General features: G+C 43.9%; 1 protein-coding gene across 1 annotated transcript in view; it reads left to right on the top strand.

The window, feature by feature from the left end:
* Positions 1 to 21,347, top strand: part of UBR5 (ubiquitin protein ligase E3 component n-recognin 5) — a 140,873-nt gene that overhangs the window by 109,629 nt on the left and 9,897 nt on the right. Inside the window, exons 40-55 of the mRNA XM_025209929.1 lie at positions 5 to 261; positions 2,145 to 2,356; positions 2,781 to 3,011; positions 3,968 to 4,041; positions 4,375 to 4,547; positions 4,651 to 4,764; positions 5,450 to 5,670; positions 9,250 to 9,370; positions 9,463 to 9,561; positions 9,871 to 10,114; positions 10,796 to 10,907; positions 12,229 to 12,373; positions 15,574 to 15,704; positions 17,049 to 17,109; positions 17,529 to 17,704; positions 20,782 to 20,866. Of these exons, the coding sequence (XP_025065714.1) occupies positions 5 to 261; positions 2,145 to 2,356; positions 2,781 to 3,011; positions 3,968 to 4,041; positions 4,375 to 4,547; positions 4,651 to 4,764; positions 5,450 to 5,670; positions 9,250 to 9,370; positions 9,463 to 9,561; positions 9,871 to 10,114; positions 10,796 to 10,907; positions 12,229 to 12,373; positions 15,574 to 15,704; positions 17,049 to 17,109; positions 17,529 to 17,704; positions 20,782 to 20,866 (2,456 nt within the window). The remainder of the gene's footprint in view (positions 1 to 4; positions 262 to 2,144; positions 2,357 to 2,780; positions 3,012 to 3,967; positions 4,042 to 4,374; positions 4,548 to 4,650; positions 4,765 to 5,449; positions 5,671 to 9,249; positions 9,371 to 9,462; positions 9,562 to 9,870; positions 10,115 to 10,795; positions 10,908 to 12,228; positions 12,374 to 15,573; positions 15,705 to 17,048; positions 17,110 to 17,528; positions 17,705 to 20,781; positions 20,867 to 21,347) is intronic.

Below are 21,347 nucleotides of genomic sequence, written 5' to 3'. Positions count from 1 at the left end.
GCAGGTTTGATTTATATTGATCCATCAAACTTACGTCGGAGTGGTACCATCAGTACAAGTGCTGCAGCAGCAGCTGCAGCTCTTGAAGCTAGCAATGCAAGCAGCTATTTAACTTCTGCAAGCAGTTTAGCAAGGGCATACAGCATTGTAATCCGACAAATCTCTGATTTGATGGGGCTGATCCCCAAATACAATCATCTTGTATACTCCCAGATTCCAGCTGCAGTGAAACTGACTTACCAGGATGCAGTGAACTTGCAGGTATGGTACAGATAGAACATTTTAGACATGAATGTTGGTTTTAATATGAAAATGGTCTGTTTAAAAAAAAAAAAAAAAAAATCTTGTATTTGCAGTCTACCTATTACTCCTTAAACTCGTTTGCAAGGAATTCTCCATATTTCATAGAAGTAGACTCTGCTAAAAGCATTTTAGGTCAGATTTTCACTTAATGTATATTGCTGTTAATGTTTTTACAGCTGCGTCTGTTTAGTATTGGGTGTATTAAATACTAATGAATTATGCCCTCAGCTTTCCTTTTAATATAAGGGAATTTTAACCCCTTTTAAAAAGGGAGAAATTTGTACAATAAAACTGTTGCAGAGTCATCTTATCTTCGGCAGTATGACTATCCATGATGCGTGTTCAGTACTCTAGTGCCTGAATTACCACTGTAACATCAGGCTTTTTTTAATGTATGCTTCTTGTGCCTTTCTAAAAAGGTTTGGAAGAGCAAGTGGCTGACAGTTAAGTCATGGCAAGAACAGGCAGTTCAGAAGTTACGATTAGCATGAAGGAAGAATTGAGCAAATATATGGGAAATACTCTTATGGCTTTCAGGGAAAGGGCTTCAGAAGTATAGGAATCGGGAATAGTAATTTTGAAATGAACAGAAATTAACAGTTTGAACTTGATACAAGATTAAGATTGAAGTCTGAAAGCTTGAAGATGTGGGAGAAGTTGGATGGAGGGTTTCAGTCAAAGAGTAGCTCAGGAGCTTAAAAATTATAGGTAAGAGGCCTTCAACCTCTGAGCTTAAGGTGAAAGAGGTTAAAAACCCCCCAAAAACTGATGGGTTAAAAGGCGAGTTCATGGCATAAACAGTTAGCTTAGTCCTGGGAATTGTTAAGGGGGAAGCAGCGGGAGGAAGGTTTGAATAGCAAGTTAAAAGTAGAAACAGCTTGGGGAGTAGAGGAGCAGGAATTGAATAGAGAAGGATAAGAACTTTTTAAAGCAAGACAGAGGATCAGTTGAAGACCAGTGTGTAGTGTATGGTCCTGGGGCTTTTTTCAGAAGTACTCCATGTGATTAGGACAAAGAAATTAAAAGACAGTTAGTGGGAACAGTGGAACTGCAAGGAATAGCAGGATAGTGGGTAAGAGGAGCTGAAGACAGCCCAAGGAGTCAAAAGTAGAGGGAGACTAGGGGGAAGATACTGGTATGAGGTATGTGAGATTTTTCTCACATAGTTCCTGCCCCAAACTAAGACTTGCACCTTATTGGGGGAAGGCAAAATGAAGAGATTTTTTTTCCAGAATTTTACCTGCCACCATATGGACTCACGTAATTGAGTACTGGCTGTAGGGAGTAAGGCCAAAGTCGACTTGTAACCATTGCTCAATCTGTAGCTGCAGCTTCAGAACCAGTATTTTTACTGTCACAAAAGCCATGTAACTGATAGCATTTTTTGGCTGCTGAGGACCTGGATGCCACTGTTGCTTTTCTATGCTGCTTGGTTGAAGTGCAGTCAAAGCCCTCTGCTGCCTGGCTGTGGCACAGATGAATCTCTCCACAGCTGAATCCTGCTGCTGCCTAAACTTCCTGCCACCCAGTACTGCCAAAGACCCCTCTGGTATGAGCCAGATAAAACTGTGAGCTGTAGGTTGATTGTTTGTGGAAGCTACAAGCTTCTTTAGAGTAGGCATGTAGATGGGAAGCAGCAATCAGTGGATTGTATCATTGTTGGGATGTTTGTAATCTACTCGATAAGACTCATTATGTAGACATGGATTCCTGATAGGTAGCAGTGACTTAAGTGTTTGTGATAAATCAGAATGAACAGAACCTTATACTTTCATTAATCTGCCTTTGTCTTCAGTATTTGTTGTGGTGTCAGTAACTTAATAGATCTCATGCTTCCTCAGAATTATGTGGAAGAAAAGCTTATTCCCACCTGGAACTGGATGGTTAGCATCATGGACTCCACTGAAGCTCAGCTGCGTTATGGTTCTGCACTGGCATCAGCTGGAGACCCTGGACATCCAAACCATCCCCTCCATGCTTCCCAGAACTCAACCCGAAGGGAGAGGATGACAGCACGTGAGGAAGCTAGTTTAAGGACACTTGAGGGAAGAAGGTATGAAATCTGTTCATGTTTACTATACATTATTCATTTTGGCACTGGAATCTTGATTTACTATGACATTGTGGGAACCTGGACATAGGAGACTTCACACTGACATCTTAGGAAATGCTTTTATCTAGTTCTTAACCGGATTGATCTTTGATGAGCCTGAAATTCTTGTTTGGACAAGATAAGTTATTCAGATTATCTGTAGTAATCTTAAATTGAAATGTTTTAAAATGGTATGTTTTAATTTTTAAATTTCACTGTTCAATGCTGTGATCATCACAGTATCTTGCATTACAGATTGAATGTTTTGCAATCATATTTTATATGTCTAACCATAGTATTTTTAAGGCATTTGGCACTGTAGTATCTAAGCACTGTTTATAGATCGATGTTTGTTTGTTTGTTTGTTTGTTTTTGTTTTCAATAGACGTGCTACCTTGCTCAGTGCCCGTCAAGGAATGATGTCAGCACGTGGAGACTTCTTAAACTATGCCCTTTCTTTAATGCGTTCTCACAACGATGAGCACTCAGATGTTCTTCCAGTTCTGGATGTCTGCTCCCTGAAGCATGTAGCATATGTTTTTCAGGCCCTTATTTATTGGATTAAAGCAATGAACCAACAGACAACATTGGACACTCCCCAGCTGGAACGGAAAAGGTATCAAAACTGACTGTATAACCACAAAAAAAAACAAAACCCTGTAAGAAAAACGTGACCACTGGATTTTAGTTGGTCTTGCAGATTTCAATTATTTGTTCTGCTCTGGTAGAAATATTTAGCAACAATTATGCCAACCACTGCATCTTGTCCATAGCTGGGTGTGCTGTCTGCAGTAAGATGCATTTATAGTCTCTTAAGTAATATATAGCCTTGGGTATCCTTATAACATCCTCCATAAAGCTGTCCTGGAAGCTTATCAGCGAAGACATGTAATCAACTCCTCATATTTGACTAAAATGATACTTTCCTTATCTGTAGGATTTTTTATTATTCTGTATAATTGAGCACAATTAAAGCAATTTGGCAAATCTGAACATTATGAATGGCTTATAACAATAGATAGGACCTTGCAACATAATTTATACAGGATTTAGTGCTGTTTAGTGTTGGTACTTGTGGCTTCCTACACATAACATAAAGCATAGCAGAGCAGCATAGAATATAGAGATTTGCATAGAGATTTGCAAGAATATAATTTAGATCATTAATCTTAAACTCTGCCACCCAGATGCTTGTATAGCTTTTTTTTTGTAAAACCTGTTCAGATTTATTTTCAAATAAAGTACTAATATTAATTAGAAATGTTGAGGTCAGGGTATTTAAAATGGTCACTACTGAAGCTGTCATTTTAGGTAAACTGAAATAGATGTTTTAGTGAAATGGAGGGTGTGAATAGTTTAGAAATATCTTCAAATTTTGTAAAGTCATTTTCCAGTGCAACACACTGGGGGAGAGGTAGGTGACCATGTATTGTAACTTCAGAGAATTTATACATGTAGGTAAGTGAATTAGTTTTACTAATACATACTATTGCTTTTACAGTGTTGGTATCAGTGTTTTTATTTTCCAAATGATTTTCTTTCAAGACAACTCACCGATTCCTTTTCTTAAAGGACTCGGGAGCTCTTGGAACTGGGTCTTGATAATGAAGATTCAGAACATGAAAATGATGACGACACCAATCAAAGTTAGTATACAACAACAGTAATACAGCAAGCCATGCTACTCTGTTTTTTTTCCCCTTTAATTAATAGGGCTTTGATTTTATATTTTTTTTTTCTCCTGCATTTTGACACCTATATGCTATATAAATTGGGAGCAGGGGCATAACTTTGGAGTAAATGGACTGCTATTCAAACCGTCACTTGACTACGTCTTTATTTCTTCTACTTTCTTATCTTTCCCCCTCCATCTTCTTGCCATGTCCCCTTTTTTAGTCGTGTCTCTTGGTCACGGGCACTAATTCTGTAAAGTTTTCTGAGATTTTTTTTTAAAAGATAAAAGCATTTATTCTATTTAGGTGCGACACTTAATGATAAGGATGACGACTCCCTTCCAGCAGAGACTGGCCAAAACCATCCGTTCTTCCGACGGTCAGACTCCATGACATTCCTTGGTTGTATCCCACCCAATCCATTTGAAGTCCCTCTGGCAGAAGCTATCCCTCTGGCAGATCAACCACATCTTCTACAGGTGACATCAGAGACTGTTTGTTTGCTGAAGGACATTTGTAGTTTGGGTTTGATTTTTAACTGAAGTAAAATTATTTACCCGGAACTTTTTTATTAAATTTCAGCCAAATGCACGAAAAGAGGATCTTTTTGGGCGTCCAAGTCAGGGTCTGTATTCATCCTCTGCCAACAGTGGGAAATGCTTAATGGAAGTGACCGTAGACAGAAACTGCCTTGAGGTATGTTTATAAGAAAGTTATTGTTCTTCAAGCGTGAAGCTTATTGAAGTTAATAAGTCAGTCTGAAAAATGTAGTACTTGCTGAAAATGCTTTTTCCCAGGAGAAGCATCAAAGACCAGGTTTTGAAAATGAACAGTGGATCTAAAAGAGCCTAAAAAAATAAAAGGTTGTTTAAAAACAGCAAAATATTTTGAACATACATTTTTTCACTGCTGTAAAATATGGGTTTTTAATAGATGCTTTAATAATCAAATGTGTACTTGGAGATAGTACCCCCAAGGCTACAAGAGCAGCTGCAGATTAATTTGGATGCAGCAGTAAATTAGAATTACTTGGGGAGAGAGAGAGAGAGAGAGAGGGAGAACAAAATATACCCATGTCCACTGTCCTATTTAGATCGGCTGAATCCATTTAGAAAAGTTTTTCAACTCTGATTTGCATATTCTCTGCTTGTGCTCTGTGGGCAAACCAAGCTTATTCATTTTTCTTAAAGCAAACCAAAAACACAACAGGAAAATTGTATCAGACAGGCTTCCTAAAGTTCTATACTGTGTACTTTTTGATAAATTTACTTCTGTCTGAAACACAATGGGGTTCACATTTTAATCACCTCCCCTCAGACATGTCTAATATGAAAAGCATGGTCAGCTTTTAAAATGTAATTAAATGTGTCTACTTGTTTAGGTTCTTCCAACCAAAATGTCATATGCGGCCAATTTAAAAAATGTCATGAGCATGCAAAATCGGCAAAAGAAGGAAGGGGAAGAACAGAATGTGCCAACAGAAGAATCTGAAACGTCAAAACCAGGGCCTTCAGCTCATGATCTTGCAGCACAGTTGAAGAGCAGCTTGTTGGCAGAGATAGGCCTGACAGAAAGTGAGGGGCCACCTCTTACATCTTTCAGGTACTTGAAAAGTGTAAAAAGAAATTAGCCTATAATATACTGTTAAATTAGCATATGACTCTCTTGGCATTTCAAGTCTTTTAGTAAGAAACTTCTGGAAATAGAGAATGGAAGATATGCAGTTTCTGACTTATGACGGTTTCAAAGTTGGCTTGTTGTCTAATAGTACAGACAATTAAATTGAGTGGTATTGAAATGGGACTGGACCAGGGGTGGGCAAAATATGGCCCACGGGCCGCATCTGACTCGCAAGGCCATTATATCCGGCCCGCAGGGCCCCTAAAAAATTTGGAAAATTAATATTTCTCTGCCCTTGGTTCCTGTCAAAAATGACAGGAACCAAAGGCAGTAGGACCCAGTGGAAGCCCAGCTGGCTCCAACAACAGCAGGGCCCACCTGGGCTCACCCCCCAGCCAGAAGCCCCAGCTGGGGTTTCTGGGCTGGGAGCATGTGGCTGCCCTGTGTGGGAAGCTCAGGTAAGTGGCGGGGGGGGATACCCCAGGCAAGAAAGGAGCGGGGGAAGCGTGCCCTCCCCACCCACGCCCTGTGCCCCACGTTGCAGCTGCTCAGCTTTTCCCTGGGCTCCTTCCCTGCACAGAGAAAAGTGGCCCCTCACCTGCCCCATGGCTGGCGCCCCGCACTGCAGGCGCTCGCAGCCTGTGCGGGACTGTCCGGAGCAGGCACAGGCAGCCCCAGGTAGGCTGCGAGTGGCTGCAGCGTCGGGCATGGGGTGGGGAGGAGCTGCTTTCTCTCCACCCCCTCAACGTGGGGTGCTGGCCATGGTGTGGGTGAGGGGCCACTTTTCCCCATGCTCAGCACAGGCTTCTTCCCTGCTGGCAAGGAGGAGGTCAGGGCTGTGTGCTGCCCCCTGCCTGTACCACGGGGCTGGGGGGCACTGGGTGTGAGTGGGCGGGGAGCCAGTGGGAGCACAGTGCCTGCACCAGTGTCCTGGGGCCAGTGCTGGTGGGGCCCAGAGCAGGGTGGAGGAGCGCGGGGTCCCAGCTGGCATGGGCTCTATGGAGCCAGGCCAGCTCCCTCCTCCCTGCTGGTGCTGCCCAGCCTGGCTCCACGGACCCCTGCCAGCCTACGCCCCACTTTGGGTCCCACCAGTGCTGGCCCTGGGACATTGGTCCCAAGATGGTGACCAGGGGGTGGGGCACCTGTCAAGGGGCGCAGCTACCCATGCAGCCCTTGACAGCCTGCCAAAACTGGGTAAGCGGCCCTCTGCTCAAAATAATTGCCCGCCCCGGACTAGATTTCCACATCTTGCACAGTTTGCATGTGGTAGAGCAGTGGTGGGCAATTATTTGGGCCCAAGAACCATATGGGGAGCTTTGAGCTGTTGTGGGCTGGGTCAGCCCACTTCTCCCCCACCAATGCAACAGCTCACTAAAACTCCCTAAGTTCTGGGGCACTGATTCTGTGGGCAAGTACGTGCAGGGAGCAGATGCCTCTGTCCACGGAACCAGAACCCATTGCAGGGGTATGCAGGCAGCAGACTGGCTCTGTCCTGGTCCTGTGCTGTCACTACTCTGTGATCCTGGGGTCTCCAGGGAGTTTGGCTAAGACTCACATGCTGCTAGGGTGGATAGGATGGGTCCACAGACAGGCGGAGGGCGGCATATGCAGTCGTGTCCAGGATCTTGGGGTGGGGGTAGTGCTGGCTGAAGCGCACAGCAGAGCTGTGATCCACTGCCCACATGACCCTGCGATGGGTACCAGTTCTGTGGGCAGGGGCATGCAGACAGTGGACTGTGGCTCTTCTCCCGGCCCTGGCCCTGTGCTGTCACTTTCCCAAGATTCTGTGGTCTTCCTGGCCCCAGATGCTGCTCCCTACCCTTACAGGTCCTGGTCGGTTTCCATGGAGACCCTGGGATCATAAGGCGGTGACATGACAGGGCAGAACTGTGAACCACATCCCTGCCCGCAGAACTGGCGCCTGTCTCAGAGATGTGCATGCAGTGGATTGTGGCTCTGCCCTTGCCCTGGCACTGTGCTGACACTACCCTGTGATCCCACCCCACTATCCCAGCCTCACTTGCCTGTCCTGCTCCCAAACACTGCTCCCTGGTTGCCCATAGCCCCATCCTATCCACCTGGCTGCTTGCCCTGCCTGTACACGTCCCACCCCTGGCAGTGGGTATGGGCCAGGTGCCTGGGCAGCAGCAGGAGCTGGAAGTTGCTGCTCGTGGGAAGCAAGTCCAGCTGCTGCACTGCCCCAGCCCTGCTGAGTGCCCAGGGGTGGTGGGACTGGCTGCACGTGCTGTGGCCCAGGAAGCCCCATGTGCCTGAGCTGGGTGGGACCAAGGGACCTGTTGCGGGCCAGACAAAATCCCTCAGTGGGCCAGATCCAGCCTGTGGGCCATATTTTGCCCACCCTTGTGGTAGAGAGACTCCGTGACTTCTTGACTAGCCAGGCTTCAATAGGAAATTTAGTTTATTTTCTCAGTTGAGGTACCAAATTTATTTGATGGGCTTGGAGACTGAGCTGTTGTACATCTTTTTAGAAAATAATGAAGACTCTCATTTAAAAGGGGGATCAGAGGGCAATTTTATAGCCTGTGTTTTACAACAGGTCACACTTAGTGATTCTGCCATCCCTGCTGGTTTCATAAACTATTATAGAGATTGACATGCACAGGAAAAGTGGAGGAGCTGTCTTTCACAGCCTGTGTATTTTGCCACTTGGTTCTCAAAAATCATCATTTAGTATCTTTCATAACCAAAAAGATAACCAAAGGTGGGGGGGGGGGAGTCTTCAGAGCTGTTCCTGCTTGCTCCAGCTGGGCTGTGCAGAGGCTGAGCTCACCTAGGGCAGCCACAGTGGAAGCAGCTTCTTGCATCTGCTCCTGGGGAAACTGGGCAGTGTGGAGGAACCCATGCCTTCCTTGTTGCTGCTTCTGCTGCTGTTCCCAGTTAAGCCCAGCCCCACCATGCAGCCCTCCTGGAGCAGACAGGAACAGCCTGCCTCTCTGAAGCTTCTTCCCCTGCCCCAGGACAGTGGGAAAGCAGCAGCTACAGGAGGAGGAGGGAACAAAAGGAGAGGGGAGGAGGCATGCCTCTGAGCATAGAAAGGAAGGTGGGGATACTCATCTGCTTTGGGAACTTTAAAAAGTTCTTAGATGCTTCTGCTCCACAGTCTGCCTACACTGGTGAGTTGAGCGAGAGAGAAGCCTGGGAGTGGGGGTGCAGCACAGGTGGCTGTTCCCACACCCCTCTTGCCAAATCCTGGATCCACCTCTGTCCAGAGCCATGCCACCACAGCAGATCCAGCAGTTGTACTGACAAGCCGTTGCCCTCCTTCCAGAGCTGGGTTGTTTTGGCTTGCAGCAAGCCCTGCAGTCAGATCTAGTCCACAGGGCAAAATAAGTTGGAACAACTTGTTCTACTGCTAGGCTTTGGTTGGTTGAAATTTGGGGTACAATCTTAAATCTCCAAGTTCTGAGTGATAGAAAGTCAGGAAATTAGTTTGAAACAAGTGGTTAAGAAATAGAAATATTAATGTAATCTAACTAAGGTTAAACAGAATGGTTTTGTTTTTTAAATTACTAAAAATGTTTTTTTGTTTTGTTTTGCCAGGCCTCAGTGTAGTTTCATGGGAATGGTTATTTCTCATGATATGTTGCTAGGACGTTGGCGTCTTTCTCTAGAGCTGTTTGGCAGGGTGTTCATGGAAGATGTTGGAGCTGAGCCTGGTTCGGTATGTATCTTCTGGGTTAAGAACAACTCATCGTGCAATTCAGTTCTAAAGCTAATAATCCATGGCTTGTTTTTTGTTTGTTTGTTTTAAAGATTTTGACTGAATTAGGTGGCTTTGAAGTCAAGGAATCAAAATTCCGCAGAGAAATGGAGAAACTTAGAAATCAGCAATCTAGGGATTTAACATTGGAGGTAAATTTTGTGACATTTTATAAAAATGTGGTGTTGTTCAGTAAAAAGCTTAACATACAAATACTAATGATTAGCAGCTCAGTAATTCCATACAGAAAGTTGCCTTTCAAACTCCATAAGCAAGCACTTGTTACATTTTGCATGCTGTTGCAAATTACTGTGTACCTTGGTAAGAGGAATTCACAAATTAGTATTTCAGGAAACTCTTAATTTGTGTTAAACATCATCTTGAATGAAATTGAAGCTGAAATGTAACCTTTGTGCCAGTACCAAGAAGTTAACAAATAATCAAACCTCTGTATTCACCAGGTTGATCGAGACAGGGATCTTTTAATTCAGCAGACGATGAGACAACTCAACAATCATTTTGGTCGTAGATGTGCTACAACTCCCATGGCTGTGCACAGAGTAAAAGTTACGTTTAAGGATGAGCCAGGAGAAGGCAGTGGGGTGGCACGAAGTTTTTATACTGCCATTGCACAAGCTTTCCTGTCTAATGAAAAACTGCCAAATCTAGACTGTATCCAGAATGCCAACAAGGGTACCCATACGAGTAAGTACCATAGACAAAGTACTCTAACATTCAAGTAACCTTTAGACATATTTGCACATTGGAATAGTGCAACAATAACTCTCCAGCTGTTCCTTTTCTTCTCAGGCTGGCACAGGAAATAAAAGTACTAATTGAAAATGCATTGAAATGTAGTTGTCAAGTTCCTAACATGTTGTGATTTTAGCTTTTTTCCCTTTGCTGCCCTGTAAGTATGCCTTAACCGTATAGTCTCAACTGAAACTACGCAAAAGGGTACTGATATTAAATATATTTAAGTAGGCACTAATTCACTTAAATCTAGATTAAAACCACCAACTTGCTGTACCTAGCTATTGGCTAGTATATATTCTTTACCGGCTTTGAACATTACCAGTATCATTTAGATATGAGTAAAAGCCAATATTTGACAGACTTTGTATTCTATTGCCAGCTTTTCTATTCCCTCTTTTTTTTTTATCCCAGAGGTCACAGTGAAGAAATGTGCTGTCAGCGTTCTTTTTGGAAACTTAATTTTTACAGAAACTAAATTTAAGTTTTGATTGGTAGAGCTAAATGTTTAGTTCTTGAAATTGCTAGGATATTCTAAACGTGAAGACTTACCACTACCTGAATTCAAGAAAAAAGAGTCTTATTGTAGAAGTGTATTATAATAAGAAACTTTATTTTACCCCCTCTTTTTAGGTCTGATGCAGAGATTACGAAACAGAGGGGAGAGAGATCGAGAGAGGGAGCGTGAAAGGGAAATGAGAAGGAGCAGTGGCTTACGAGCTGGTTCTCGAAGAGATAGAGATAGGTAAGTGATTGTTTGGTAATTATGTCCTTATCACCTACTAAATAGGTGAGTACTGTTTTAAAACTACATTCTTTTCTTCATATTGAGGGTATCAATCTTTTCTCTTTCAAGTTAGGTGTATTCAAATGAATGTGTTACTATTTCAGAGTCACTTCATTGTTGACCATGTCGCACATCACCTCAGTTACTGCAATAGTAACGCTTGCTGTGTATCAAAAGAGGAATGTACTTTAGCACTCCACCCCCTGCTACATTTATGCAATGATTAATATGTTAATCGTGGCATAAATGGAAAGGATGCTACACCTGCACCCAATTGAAGATGCCATAAAATGACACACAAACCAGAAAACTGTTCCACATGATGACCATTTTTACACTTGGTTTTTATGGTGCCTTAAATTTAATGTATGGCCTGGGCTGATGGATGACTGATAGTCAGTCCTGGGCCTGGAATCGCATGGGAGTCTGAAGCATGGTCCCAGTCTCAGGACTGACAATCAGCTGATTGTTAATCTGTGTCTGAGGTTGTGGTTGGGTGGCAGGGGTTGAAGGGTGCAAAGGGCTTCCCCCACTGGGGATTTCTTAAACTTTGTGCCCAGCAGCTCCTGTCCTGGGACTGCACTGCAGATTTGAACCAGCCCTCATGCAGTGCCAGGCCAGGGCTGACAATTAGTCGATTGACAGCTCCAACCTGGACAGTCAGCTGATTGTCAGCCCCAGCCCCAGATCTCTGTGGGACTGGCTTGAGTTCCCAGTGGGGTTCTGGAGCCAGAGCTGACTATCAGCTGATTGTTGGCCTTGAAACCACAGGGGGACCACTTTGATACACTGTGCAGCTTGTGGCTGGAGCTGACAATCCAGCTGGTTGTCAGCCCTGGTCCACCTGCCTGACTAATAATCCTGGGCTCTCCCTGCACTGGCAAGTAATAGTGGCATGATTGGGATCTGATTTCTGATCCCAAAATTGTGCCCCCTGCCATACACTAATGGTATGGCAGGGGGCACAAATGTGAGGATTGGGGATCAGATCCCATTTCACCACTAAATGTTTCTAAGGTCCTTGGCTTACATTCAATGTCACCTTATGTGGATAGTGAATAGTCCAAATGCTTCCATCAAAGAACTGAAGAGAGTTTAGGTCCATTCTTTCCAAACAGGTATGAAAAATGCTAGTTATACAAAGTAGTCAGCACAGTTTTGGTCTGTACGTAAATGATGCTTTCCAAGAGTCTTGTGTCTTTCCATCACAGCTGAAGCCATCTGTATGGGGTCTCACAAAGTAAAATCTATTAATATATCAAGTGTTATAACTTTTAAGGGACTTCAGAAGACAACTTTCCATTGACACAAGACCCTTTAGACCAGCATCAGAAGGGAATCCGAGTGATGATCCAGATCCTCTTCCAGCACATAGACAGGCTCTTGGAGAAAGGCTTTACCCTCGAGTACAAGCAATGCAACCAGTAAGACCATTCTGTTTTCTATAGTTAATGGTTTGTTACTCTCGGCATTTTTCATTTAAAACTTGTTTTATTTGTTTTGTAACTTGCTAAATTAAAATCCTTAACCCATAAGGGTGCTTTTATATGTCCATTGTGACTTTTTTTTAGTTCTTACAACTTGTATTTCTACAGCTGGCATAACTCTCCACGTTCATTTTACCATTTTTTTTCCTAATATACTGCACGCTCCTAAATAAGGCCTATGCCTTTTGTGGAAGGCAGAATGCAGAAAAAAGGATTTTTCCGAAGTCATGGCAGAGCTGAACGTATGCAGCAGGTTGCTGGCCCTCAGCCAGCTTACTGGCTGCTTCAGGCAAAAAGTGCTACGTTTCATAATTGGTAGGGTCGGAAGGGACCTGAGCAGATAGTCCTACCCCCTGTCCTGGACAGGAAAGAATGCTGGGGTCAAATGACCCTGGCAAGGTGTCTATCTAGCCTCTTTTTGAAGACCCCCAGGGTAGGAGCAAGCACCATAGATTCATAGATGCTAGGGTCGGAAGGGACCTCAATAGATCGAGTCCGACCCCCTGCATAGGCAGGAAAGAGTCTAGCTTGTGGCCCTTATTTCTTGTAACCCCCGGGGACGCCTTGGTGAATCAAACCTCACCAATTCCCTTCTGTGCCCCCGTGATGAACTTGTAGGCAGCCACAAGGTCGCCTCTCAACCTTCTCTTGCGGAGGCTGAAGAGGTCCAGGTGCATCAGTCTCTCCTCATAGGGCTTGGCCTGCAAGCCCTTAACCATACGAGTGGCCCTTCTCTGGACCCTCTCCAGGTTATCCACATCCCTCTTGAAGTGTGGCGCCCAAAACTGCATGCAGTATTCCAACTGCGATCTGACCAGTGCCCGATAGAGGGGGGAAGTATCACCTCCTTGGATCTGTTCGTCATGCATCTGCTGATGCATGATAAAGTGCCATTAGCTTTTCTGATGGCTTCGTCACACTGCCGACTCATGTTCATGTTGGAGTCCACTAGGACTCCAAGATCCCTTTCCGCTTCCGTGCCTCCAAGCAGGTCATTTCCTAGGCAGTAGGTATGCTGGACATTTTTCCTCCCTAGGTGCAGCACTTCGCGTTTCTCCTTGTTGAAGTGCATTCTGTTGTTTTCTGCCCATATGTCCAACCTGTCCAGGTCTGCTTGTAGTTGTTCCCTACCCTCCGGCGTGTCCACTTCTCCCCACAGTTTTGTGTCATCCGCAAACTTGGACAGAGTACACTTCACTCCCTCGTGCAAGTCGCTGATGAAGATATTGAAGAGTATCGGTCCAAGGACCGAGCCCTGCGGGACCCCGCTGCCCCCACCCTTCCAGGTCGATACCAACCCATCCACTACGACTCTCTGGGTGCGACCCTCTAGCCAATTCACCACCCACCGGACTGTGTAGTCATCCAAGTCACAGCCTCTTAACTTGTTTACCAGTATGGTGTGGGATACCGTATTGAAGGCCTTCCTGAAGTCGAAGTATGCGACATCAACCCCTACTCCTGCGTCCAGGCGTTTTTGTAACCTGGTCATAAAAAGAGACTAGATTAGTCAGGCATGATCTACCTGCTACGAACCTGTGCTGGTTTCCCCACAGCATAATTTGTCCTGCCGGGCTCTCGCAAATGTGAGCCTTGATAATTTTTTCGAAGATTTTGCCTAGGATGGAGGTGAGACTGAGTGGCCTATAGTTGCCCGGGTCCTCCTTCCTCCCCTTCTTGAAAATGGGGACCACATTGGCCCTTTTCCAGTCCTCCGGGACCTGACCCGTGCACCACGAGTGTTCAAATATTCCCGCCAGTGGCTCTGCAATGACATCAGCCAGTGCCTTCAGTACCCTCGGGTGGAGCTCATCCGGGCCTGCCGACTTAAAGGCATCCAGTTCCTCCAAGTGACTCTGCACCATCTCAGGGTCTTCCCTTGGAAGTTGGTTCCAGATCCTAGCCACCCTGACTGAAGTAGTGCCTCTTGATGTCTAGCCTGAATCTACTCTCAGTCAACTTTATGGCCATTATTCCTTGTTACTCCCAGTAGTTCTCAGGGGAAAGGACTCTCCCATTGCCTGCTGGTCTCCCTTGGCCAGTTTATAGATGGCCACCAGATCCCCTCTCTGCCTTCTCTTGTGGAGGCTAAACAGGTTCAGGTCTTTAGCCTCTCCTTATAGGGCCTGCTCTGCTGACCGCTGATCATGCGAGTGGCCCTCCTCTGGACTCTCTCCATGTGGTCCACATCCCTCCTGAAGTGCAGCACCCAGAACTGGATGCAGTACTCCAACTGCGGCCTGACCAGTGTCGCATAGAGGGGGGACCTGCTCGAGATGCATCTGTGGATACATGACAGGGTGCGATTATCCTTCCTGACTGTGTCCCCACATTAGCGGCCCATGTTCATCTTGGAGTCTATAATGACTCCAAGATCCTTTTCTGCCTCTGTGCTGATGAGAGGGGAGTTCCCCAGCCCGTAGTTATGCTGCTGGTTCTTTCTCCCTAGGTGCACTACCTTGCACTTGTCAGTATTGAATCCCATCTTATTCTCATCCGCCCACCCCTGTAACCTGTCCAGATCCAATTGCAGCCTGTCCCTCCCTTCTAGCATGCCCACTTCTCCCCACATCTTAGTGTCATCCACAAATTTGAACAAGGTGCTTTTCACCCCCTTGTCCAAGTCGCTGATGAAGATGTTGAACAGTGCGGGACCGAGCCCTGGGGGACCCCATTGCCCGCATCCTCCAGGTCGAAAATGACCCATCCACCACCTCTCTCTGGGTGTGGCCCTCCAGCCAATTGGCGACCCATTTGACTGTAGTCATGTTAATTTTTTCAGAGCTGCTGTTGAATTGGTAGTAGTTCTTGGCTGCCCAGTCAGACTACTGCTAGTTTAGCATCTGTGAAAGGGTTAAAACTGGACTTTTCCTGTCCTGGCATGGATAGAAATGGCAGCTTGTTACAGCAGAACATCTCCATGCTTCTATTTCAGCAAAATAAAATCTTCTCAAATTAAGACATGTGCTCCAATTTTGGAGGGATGATCTTTGAGAAAATGGTGCACTTGTTATGCAAGTAAATATGGTAAATATTGAGTCTGCTAAGATATGGATATTTTGGTAAACTATATTTCAGCACCAAAGAATTTCAGGAAGGAGGATTTAGTTAATAAGATCTTGAACCCTTGTTTCTAGGCATTTGCAAGTAAAATTACAGGAATGCTGTTGGAGTTGTCCCCTGCCCAGCTGCTGCTGTTGCTAGCCAGTGAAGATTCCCTTAGAGCAAGAGTTGATGAGGCCATGGAACTTATTATTGCACATGGAAGGTAAACAAATGCCAACAACATTTCCAAGAGTGTTTTGTTTTGGGGTTCAAATAAGAGGAAGGCCAGTCTTGTGACTAAAGCAGTAAGCTGCGACTCTCAGCAGTGGTCTGTGGGTTTACTTCCTTTAATAATTGCTTTAGGCAAGTCTCTTAATGTCTGTACCTTCAGTTTTCCATTCAGAAAATGAGAAAAGGCTTTCTTTTTCCGCACTTAATCTATCCTTTTCTGTTTAGATTGCAAGCTCTTTTGAGGCAAGAGCTAATTCTTATAATACACTGCATTCTAAAATGGGGCCGTGACTTTAGAAACTGTACTTTGTGCACCAGAACCTCATTAAAATGGCTTGTAGTATACATCCTGTGTAGCTATAGCTGCTTGTTGAGGAAAACATGCTGTCTAAAATTGGTGATTTTTTTTTTTTTTCAACCAGGGTGCCATGAGATCCTTACAGGGGTAGCTTGGGGTGCCATGGGCTGTCAGCACTGTGAGGTGTGCAGACACGATTCACCATACAAACCCAGAGGTTTCAAATATGAATCCATAATGTTAAAAACATTCTGACCTGTTGTGGTCTCTATGAGTTCTTGGCAACGGAAGAATTGTTCTGTTGTTTTTCTGTACAGGCAACCCCTGCTTAACGCTGTTTTGCTTAGCGCTATTTCGCTATAATACTCATTTTAAATGGATAGCTGATTTCACTTAGTGCTCAGTGAGTTTCATTATAATGCTCGCGGTTGTCATCTTGGGTTGTCACATACCTTTGGTTTTGCTTAACACTCATTTCTCTTAATGCTCAGTTTTTCAGGAACCAATGAAGAGTGCTAAGTGGTGGTTGCCTGTATTTTGGGGGGCATGGGGACTAAAATAAAAGGATTCATTTTGATTCTGAATATTATTTCAAAAAAAACTTTGAAAGGAACAACTTTGCCAAATTTTTATTATGCATTTAGACTAGTGGTTCTCAACCTCATTAAGACCTGAAGCACCCCTCAAAAAGTACCGGTTTTTAGTTTTCGCTCATTTGACTAAAGGCAGCCCCCACTTAGCACTCTTAATTGGTTTCTGAAAAACCGAGCCTTAAGAGAAACAAATGTTAAGTGAAACCGAAAGTATTTGATGACCCAAGATGATGACCGCAAGCATTATAATAAAACTCGCTGAATACTAAGTGAAATCGGGTATCAATTTAAAATGAGCGTTATAAGTGAAACAGCGTTTAGTGGTGGTTGCCTATATAGTAAATTTCTAGTCCCAGACAATAAGCCCATAATCTAGTAATGTTAAATTGAATCTTGTCTTGCATTTTTTTTTTCTTCCCCCCCCCCCCCCCCCCTCCCCTCGCAGGGAAAATGGAGCTGACAGTATCTTGGATCTTGGGTTGCTAGACTCTTCAGATAAAGTTCAGGTAAGAGAACTGTTCTGCATTAGGTTTATATGTGAGCTGAAAGGCATCTAAGATTCCGTTTATATTAGTATATATCAGATGCTCCAGAATATATATCAGAAGTTCCAGAAACAGGAGATGATCTGCTATTTAGGTTCATTGCCACCTTTTTATCATATAAAATTATATTCTTTTTCGATAAAGTGAGGCTTTGCTGACCAGATGTTTCTTTATCTCTTTACAATATATTTTTTCTAAATAATGAAGTAGCTGCTCCAGAACTTCAAATTCTACTATGACCAAATGTTACTGGCCTTCTGAGTTAATTAGACTTGAATCTGGAGGTCCAGTAATGAAAAGAAATCAGTGCTCAATGGGCAACTAAAATTAGAATAGATATTTAATTACTGTTCTAAATGTATCTTATGCTTTTGTAATAGGAAAATAGAAAGAGACATGGCTCTAGTCGCAGTGTGGTGGACATGGAATTAGATGATACAGATGATGGTGATGATAATGCACCACTTTTCTACCAACCTGGAAAACGAGGTTTTTATACGCCAAGGCCTGGAAAAAACACAGAGGCAAGGCTGAATTGTTTCAGAAACATTGGCAGGTACAGTATTTTCCTAGTTTTCACTTTATTTGGCAGTTTCTATTTTTGACCTTTTGTGTCTTTCCCAAAGACACAAACTGCAGTAGATGTCTTTACTCATGGGTTTGTAAACCTGGTTTGAAACTAGATAAGGAATTTGAATAGTTAATTATATTAAATGTTTAGTTCCTGTTAAAACTTGTGTAATATATTATTACTTAGCTTGACTAGTAATTTTAATTTTGAATGCATCAGAACTGTTTCACTTGCAAGCATTTCAGACCTTAAGACTTACGAAATCTTTGAAGAAGTTTCAGGTCACTTGAGCCAAAACTTTTATCATTCTGTTCCCTTTCACCTTTTCTATTTTTCCACATGTCAGACAGAAGCACCAGGTCAGGGGCTTAAAATGCCTCTGGTGCTAATCGGTATGTCACATAGGCACGCATCCAGTTGGCCAGACAGTAACTGAGTTGGCTGTAATATTATCTGCATCCTTTCATTTGCTATGGATTCTTGGCAAATATAAGCCCAAGAATCTTTTCTAGTGTTCAATTATGATTTCATTATCCATTTTAAAGTCTTCCCTGAATGCCTTGAGGCATGCAATTCTCATATAAACACTTTCTTTGCTGGTTAAAACTGTCAGTGATGGCAGCACTGGAAAAAGTTCTCAAACTGTTTCTGTGCCCCTAAAACAACCAGTCAGCTTCAATACTCTGCTCTGTGAATACCTCCTTTTGGTTTTCAGATACTGCCTTAGAAAGTAAATCCACTTCTTTTCAACGAACTGAGGTTTCTGTGAAGGAGAGCCAGACTAAAAGATCTCCCCTTTCCTATATTTTTCTAAACCAGGAGTTTGCAATCTTCAAGGAGCAGTAGGCCAAAATAAGGCAGCTGGATCCAAAGGTGCGCCAGCCACTTGTGACCAAGCCACCTGCTGCTGCCCCAACCATCTATGCTCTTTGTGGAGGACTACTCTTTCTCAGTTTGGCAGCATGAGAAATGAGAGTTGCAGGAAGGGGATTAGAAAGAGCACAGAGGTGTTGGGCAACAGGAAGTGGCAGTGGCAAAAAAGTTTGTGGGAAAAGGAAAGCTATCTCACTCCCCCTGCAGCAGAAATGTTGCTGATTTCCAGCTCCGCTGGCCAGATTCAGTTCCTTGGTTGGCTAGGCTGTAGGTTACTAACCCCAGATCTAGGCAATTTCTCAAGTGTTCTGTTATACATACCTGCCATCAAGGTGACAGCAATGCAGTACCCCTAGATATGAAGCCAGTAGTTTGGAAACTTTAGCTAGTACACGGCTGGGTAACTGGCACAAAGGGTTAATGTGCAGCCCCTGGGCTGTTACTCAGCTGCTGTTCCTTGCATCAGTCTGGCTACAGTAGCCAGCCTCCCCTGCTGCTTCCTGCCTTGGCCCCCGGGGATGGGGCCAAGGCAGCTAAGGGCACGGAGTGGGGAGGATGAGAGGTAGGAGGGGAGAACTCCCAGTACAGTGGGGCATGGGAGAGCATCCATGTGGCAAAGCTGGTATGGCCCACATGGCATGTGGCCCCTGCTGGTGCAACCCCCAGGGCATATGGCTCCTGGGAACTTAGAAGCTGGACCTGAACTGGTACCTAACATTGCTGTGCGTTCACTAAGCAACGTAGGTTACCATGAGTCCATCAGAAACTTCCATTCTATGTCTGGCTTTCCTATAGAGCAGGGGCTTTCAACCTTTTTTAACTAGTGAGCTCCTGGGTACGCTTCTGGTGGGGGGGGTGACCGGATGCAGAGTGGGGGCAGCTTGCATGCGGCAGCAGCATGGCCCGCAGAGGGAAGCCACTGCCCTTGCCCCCACCCCCAGACCTGCTCCTGGGAGGTGGCAGCGCTCTATTCCTACCCAGCTACGTGTACCCCCTAATCCCCTTTCCAAGTACAAATCCTGCCACAGAGTATCACATGAATCCACATGCAACAGGAGGTATTCACATTATTTAATACCTTATTGGAAGAAGCTTCAATATTACGGAAGTGAGAGTAATAAAAGAACCAATACTGAAGTCTTCTGTTTTCACCATTTATTTCAATATAGAGACCTTGTTGTTTTGGGTGTATTTTTGGTGATTGGTAGGATCTTTTTATCGCATTGGTTCAGCTCCATTGAGAATGTGTGCAGCCAAAAATGACTGAAATGCTCTGCTTCCCCACTTCATTAAAACAAAGCTTATGCCTGGTGTCTGTTTTCTTGACTGACTTACAGATTTCTGTGCCAAAGACATTGGCCCTAATGGGCTCAGTACCTTAGGATCTATACTTTGGTAGTGTCAGTGCACCTGGCAGGGAGAACTTGCAGAGTCATTTTGGAGAAGCTTTTTTCGGTGGCTGCAGAGCAGTCCATGCCATGGGTTTGCTTGGAGCAGAATAGTCCTCTTAAATTTACTCAGCCTTATTTCATGCTAGCTACAGATTCTCCCATTTCCAAAGAGGATTAAATAGTTGCCTGACTGCAATTATTGTTACTCCTTTGCAAGCCAGTACTTTAAGGGCTCATTCAGTCCGAGTGGTGGCTGTTTACAAAACCAAACTCTAATTTTCCCTCCAGATTTATAGGGCACCTATTTTGAATGCTCTGCCCACTTCAAAATATAATTGCTTATCTCCAGATGGGCATCACCATTTGAATTACCAGCCCTACAGAAACTGTATTTGCCCAGGCCTTTCTCTCTGTTTTATTTAGTTATGAATCTCTTGCTTAATCCCTATCTTTGTTTTTCAACGTGGCATTGTGTTGCAGTAGGTATTAGGAGTCCCTTGTTTAATTGCAACTGTTCCCTGAGGGGGGAAAAAAAAAAATAAACAAGCTTTTCAATGTCATGGGCTGAGATGCAGCATGAACCATTTCACAAACATTGGTTTCTTTTGGGAATGTTGGGGGTGGGAAGTTGTATCAGGCTTATTACTGGGAAGCTAGCTTTAGCCTAAATTCTGGAGTAATTATTTGATTTTTTTTTTTTTCATTCATTTGAAATACTTCAGCAACTTTCTTTAAACATGTTTAAAAATGAGTACAAAAGGGAATGTTGTTTTTAAGAAAAGTATTCTTTATTTTCAGAATCCTGGGATTATGCTTGCTGCAAAATGAACTGTGTCCCATCACACTAAATAGACATGTGATCAAAGTTCTCCTTGGCAGAAAAGTAAGTTGATTATAGAAATCTGAATTTCTTTTAAATGTAAAACATTTTGTTGTTAGAAATGTGAAGTCTGTTTTAAAGCACATTTATTAATATTGACTTCATAGGCATTACGGGCTGGAAGGGACCTCATGAGATAGAGTCCAGCCTCCCTGTCATAGGCAGGAAGTCTGCTGGGGTCAAGTGATCAAATGATTAAGATTGTGCCTGTCAGAAGACAATTTAGTATTTTTTTTTAAATGTAATTAAACTAGCTGTAATATTTTTTTTTCTACTTCTTAAGGCTCAAGGGAGTATACTTGGGTATGCAGAAATTGACAGAAGGGGTATTTCTAATGTAACATGCTTTCATAAAAAAGGGGGGATAAAAATTGATCTGACTTCTTTCTCTTCGGCTCAGAAAGTTGAAGAACCAGAGCTGTAGCATTAGCTTTCTCTTGTATCATCTGTCAAAACTTTAAAAAAAAAAAAAGGGGGGGGGGGG

This window comes from Alligator sinensis, unplaced genomic scaffold (genome assembly GCF_000455745.1).
Source record: "Alligator sinensis unplaced genomic scaffold, ASM45574v1 scaffold1115_1, whole genome shotgun sequence".
NCBI classification, from domain to species: domain Eukaryota; kingdom Metazoa; phylum Chordata; order Crocodylia; family Alligatoridae; genus Alligator; species Alligator sinensis.
The sequence above is the reverse complement of the archived record's forward strand: the minus strand, read 5'-3'. Positions and strand labels throughout refer to the sequence as shown.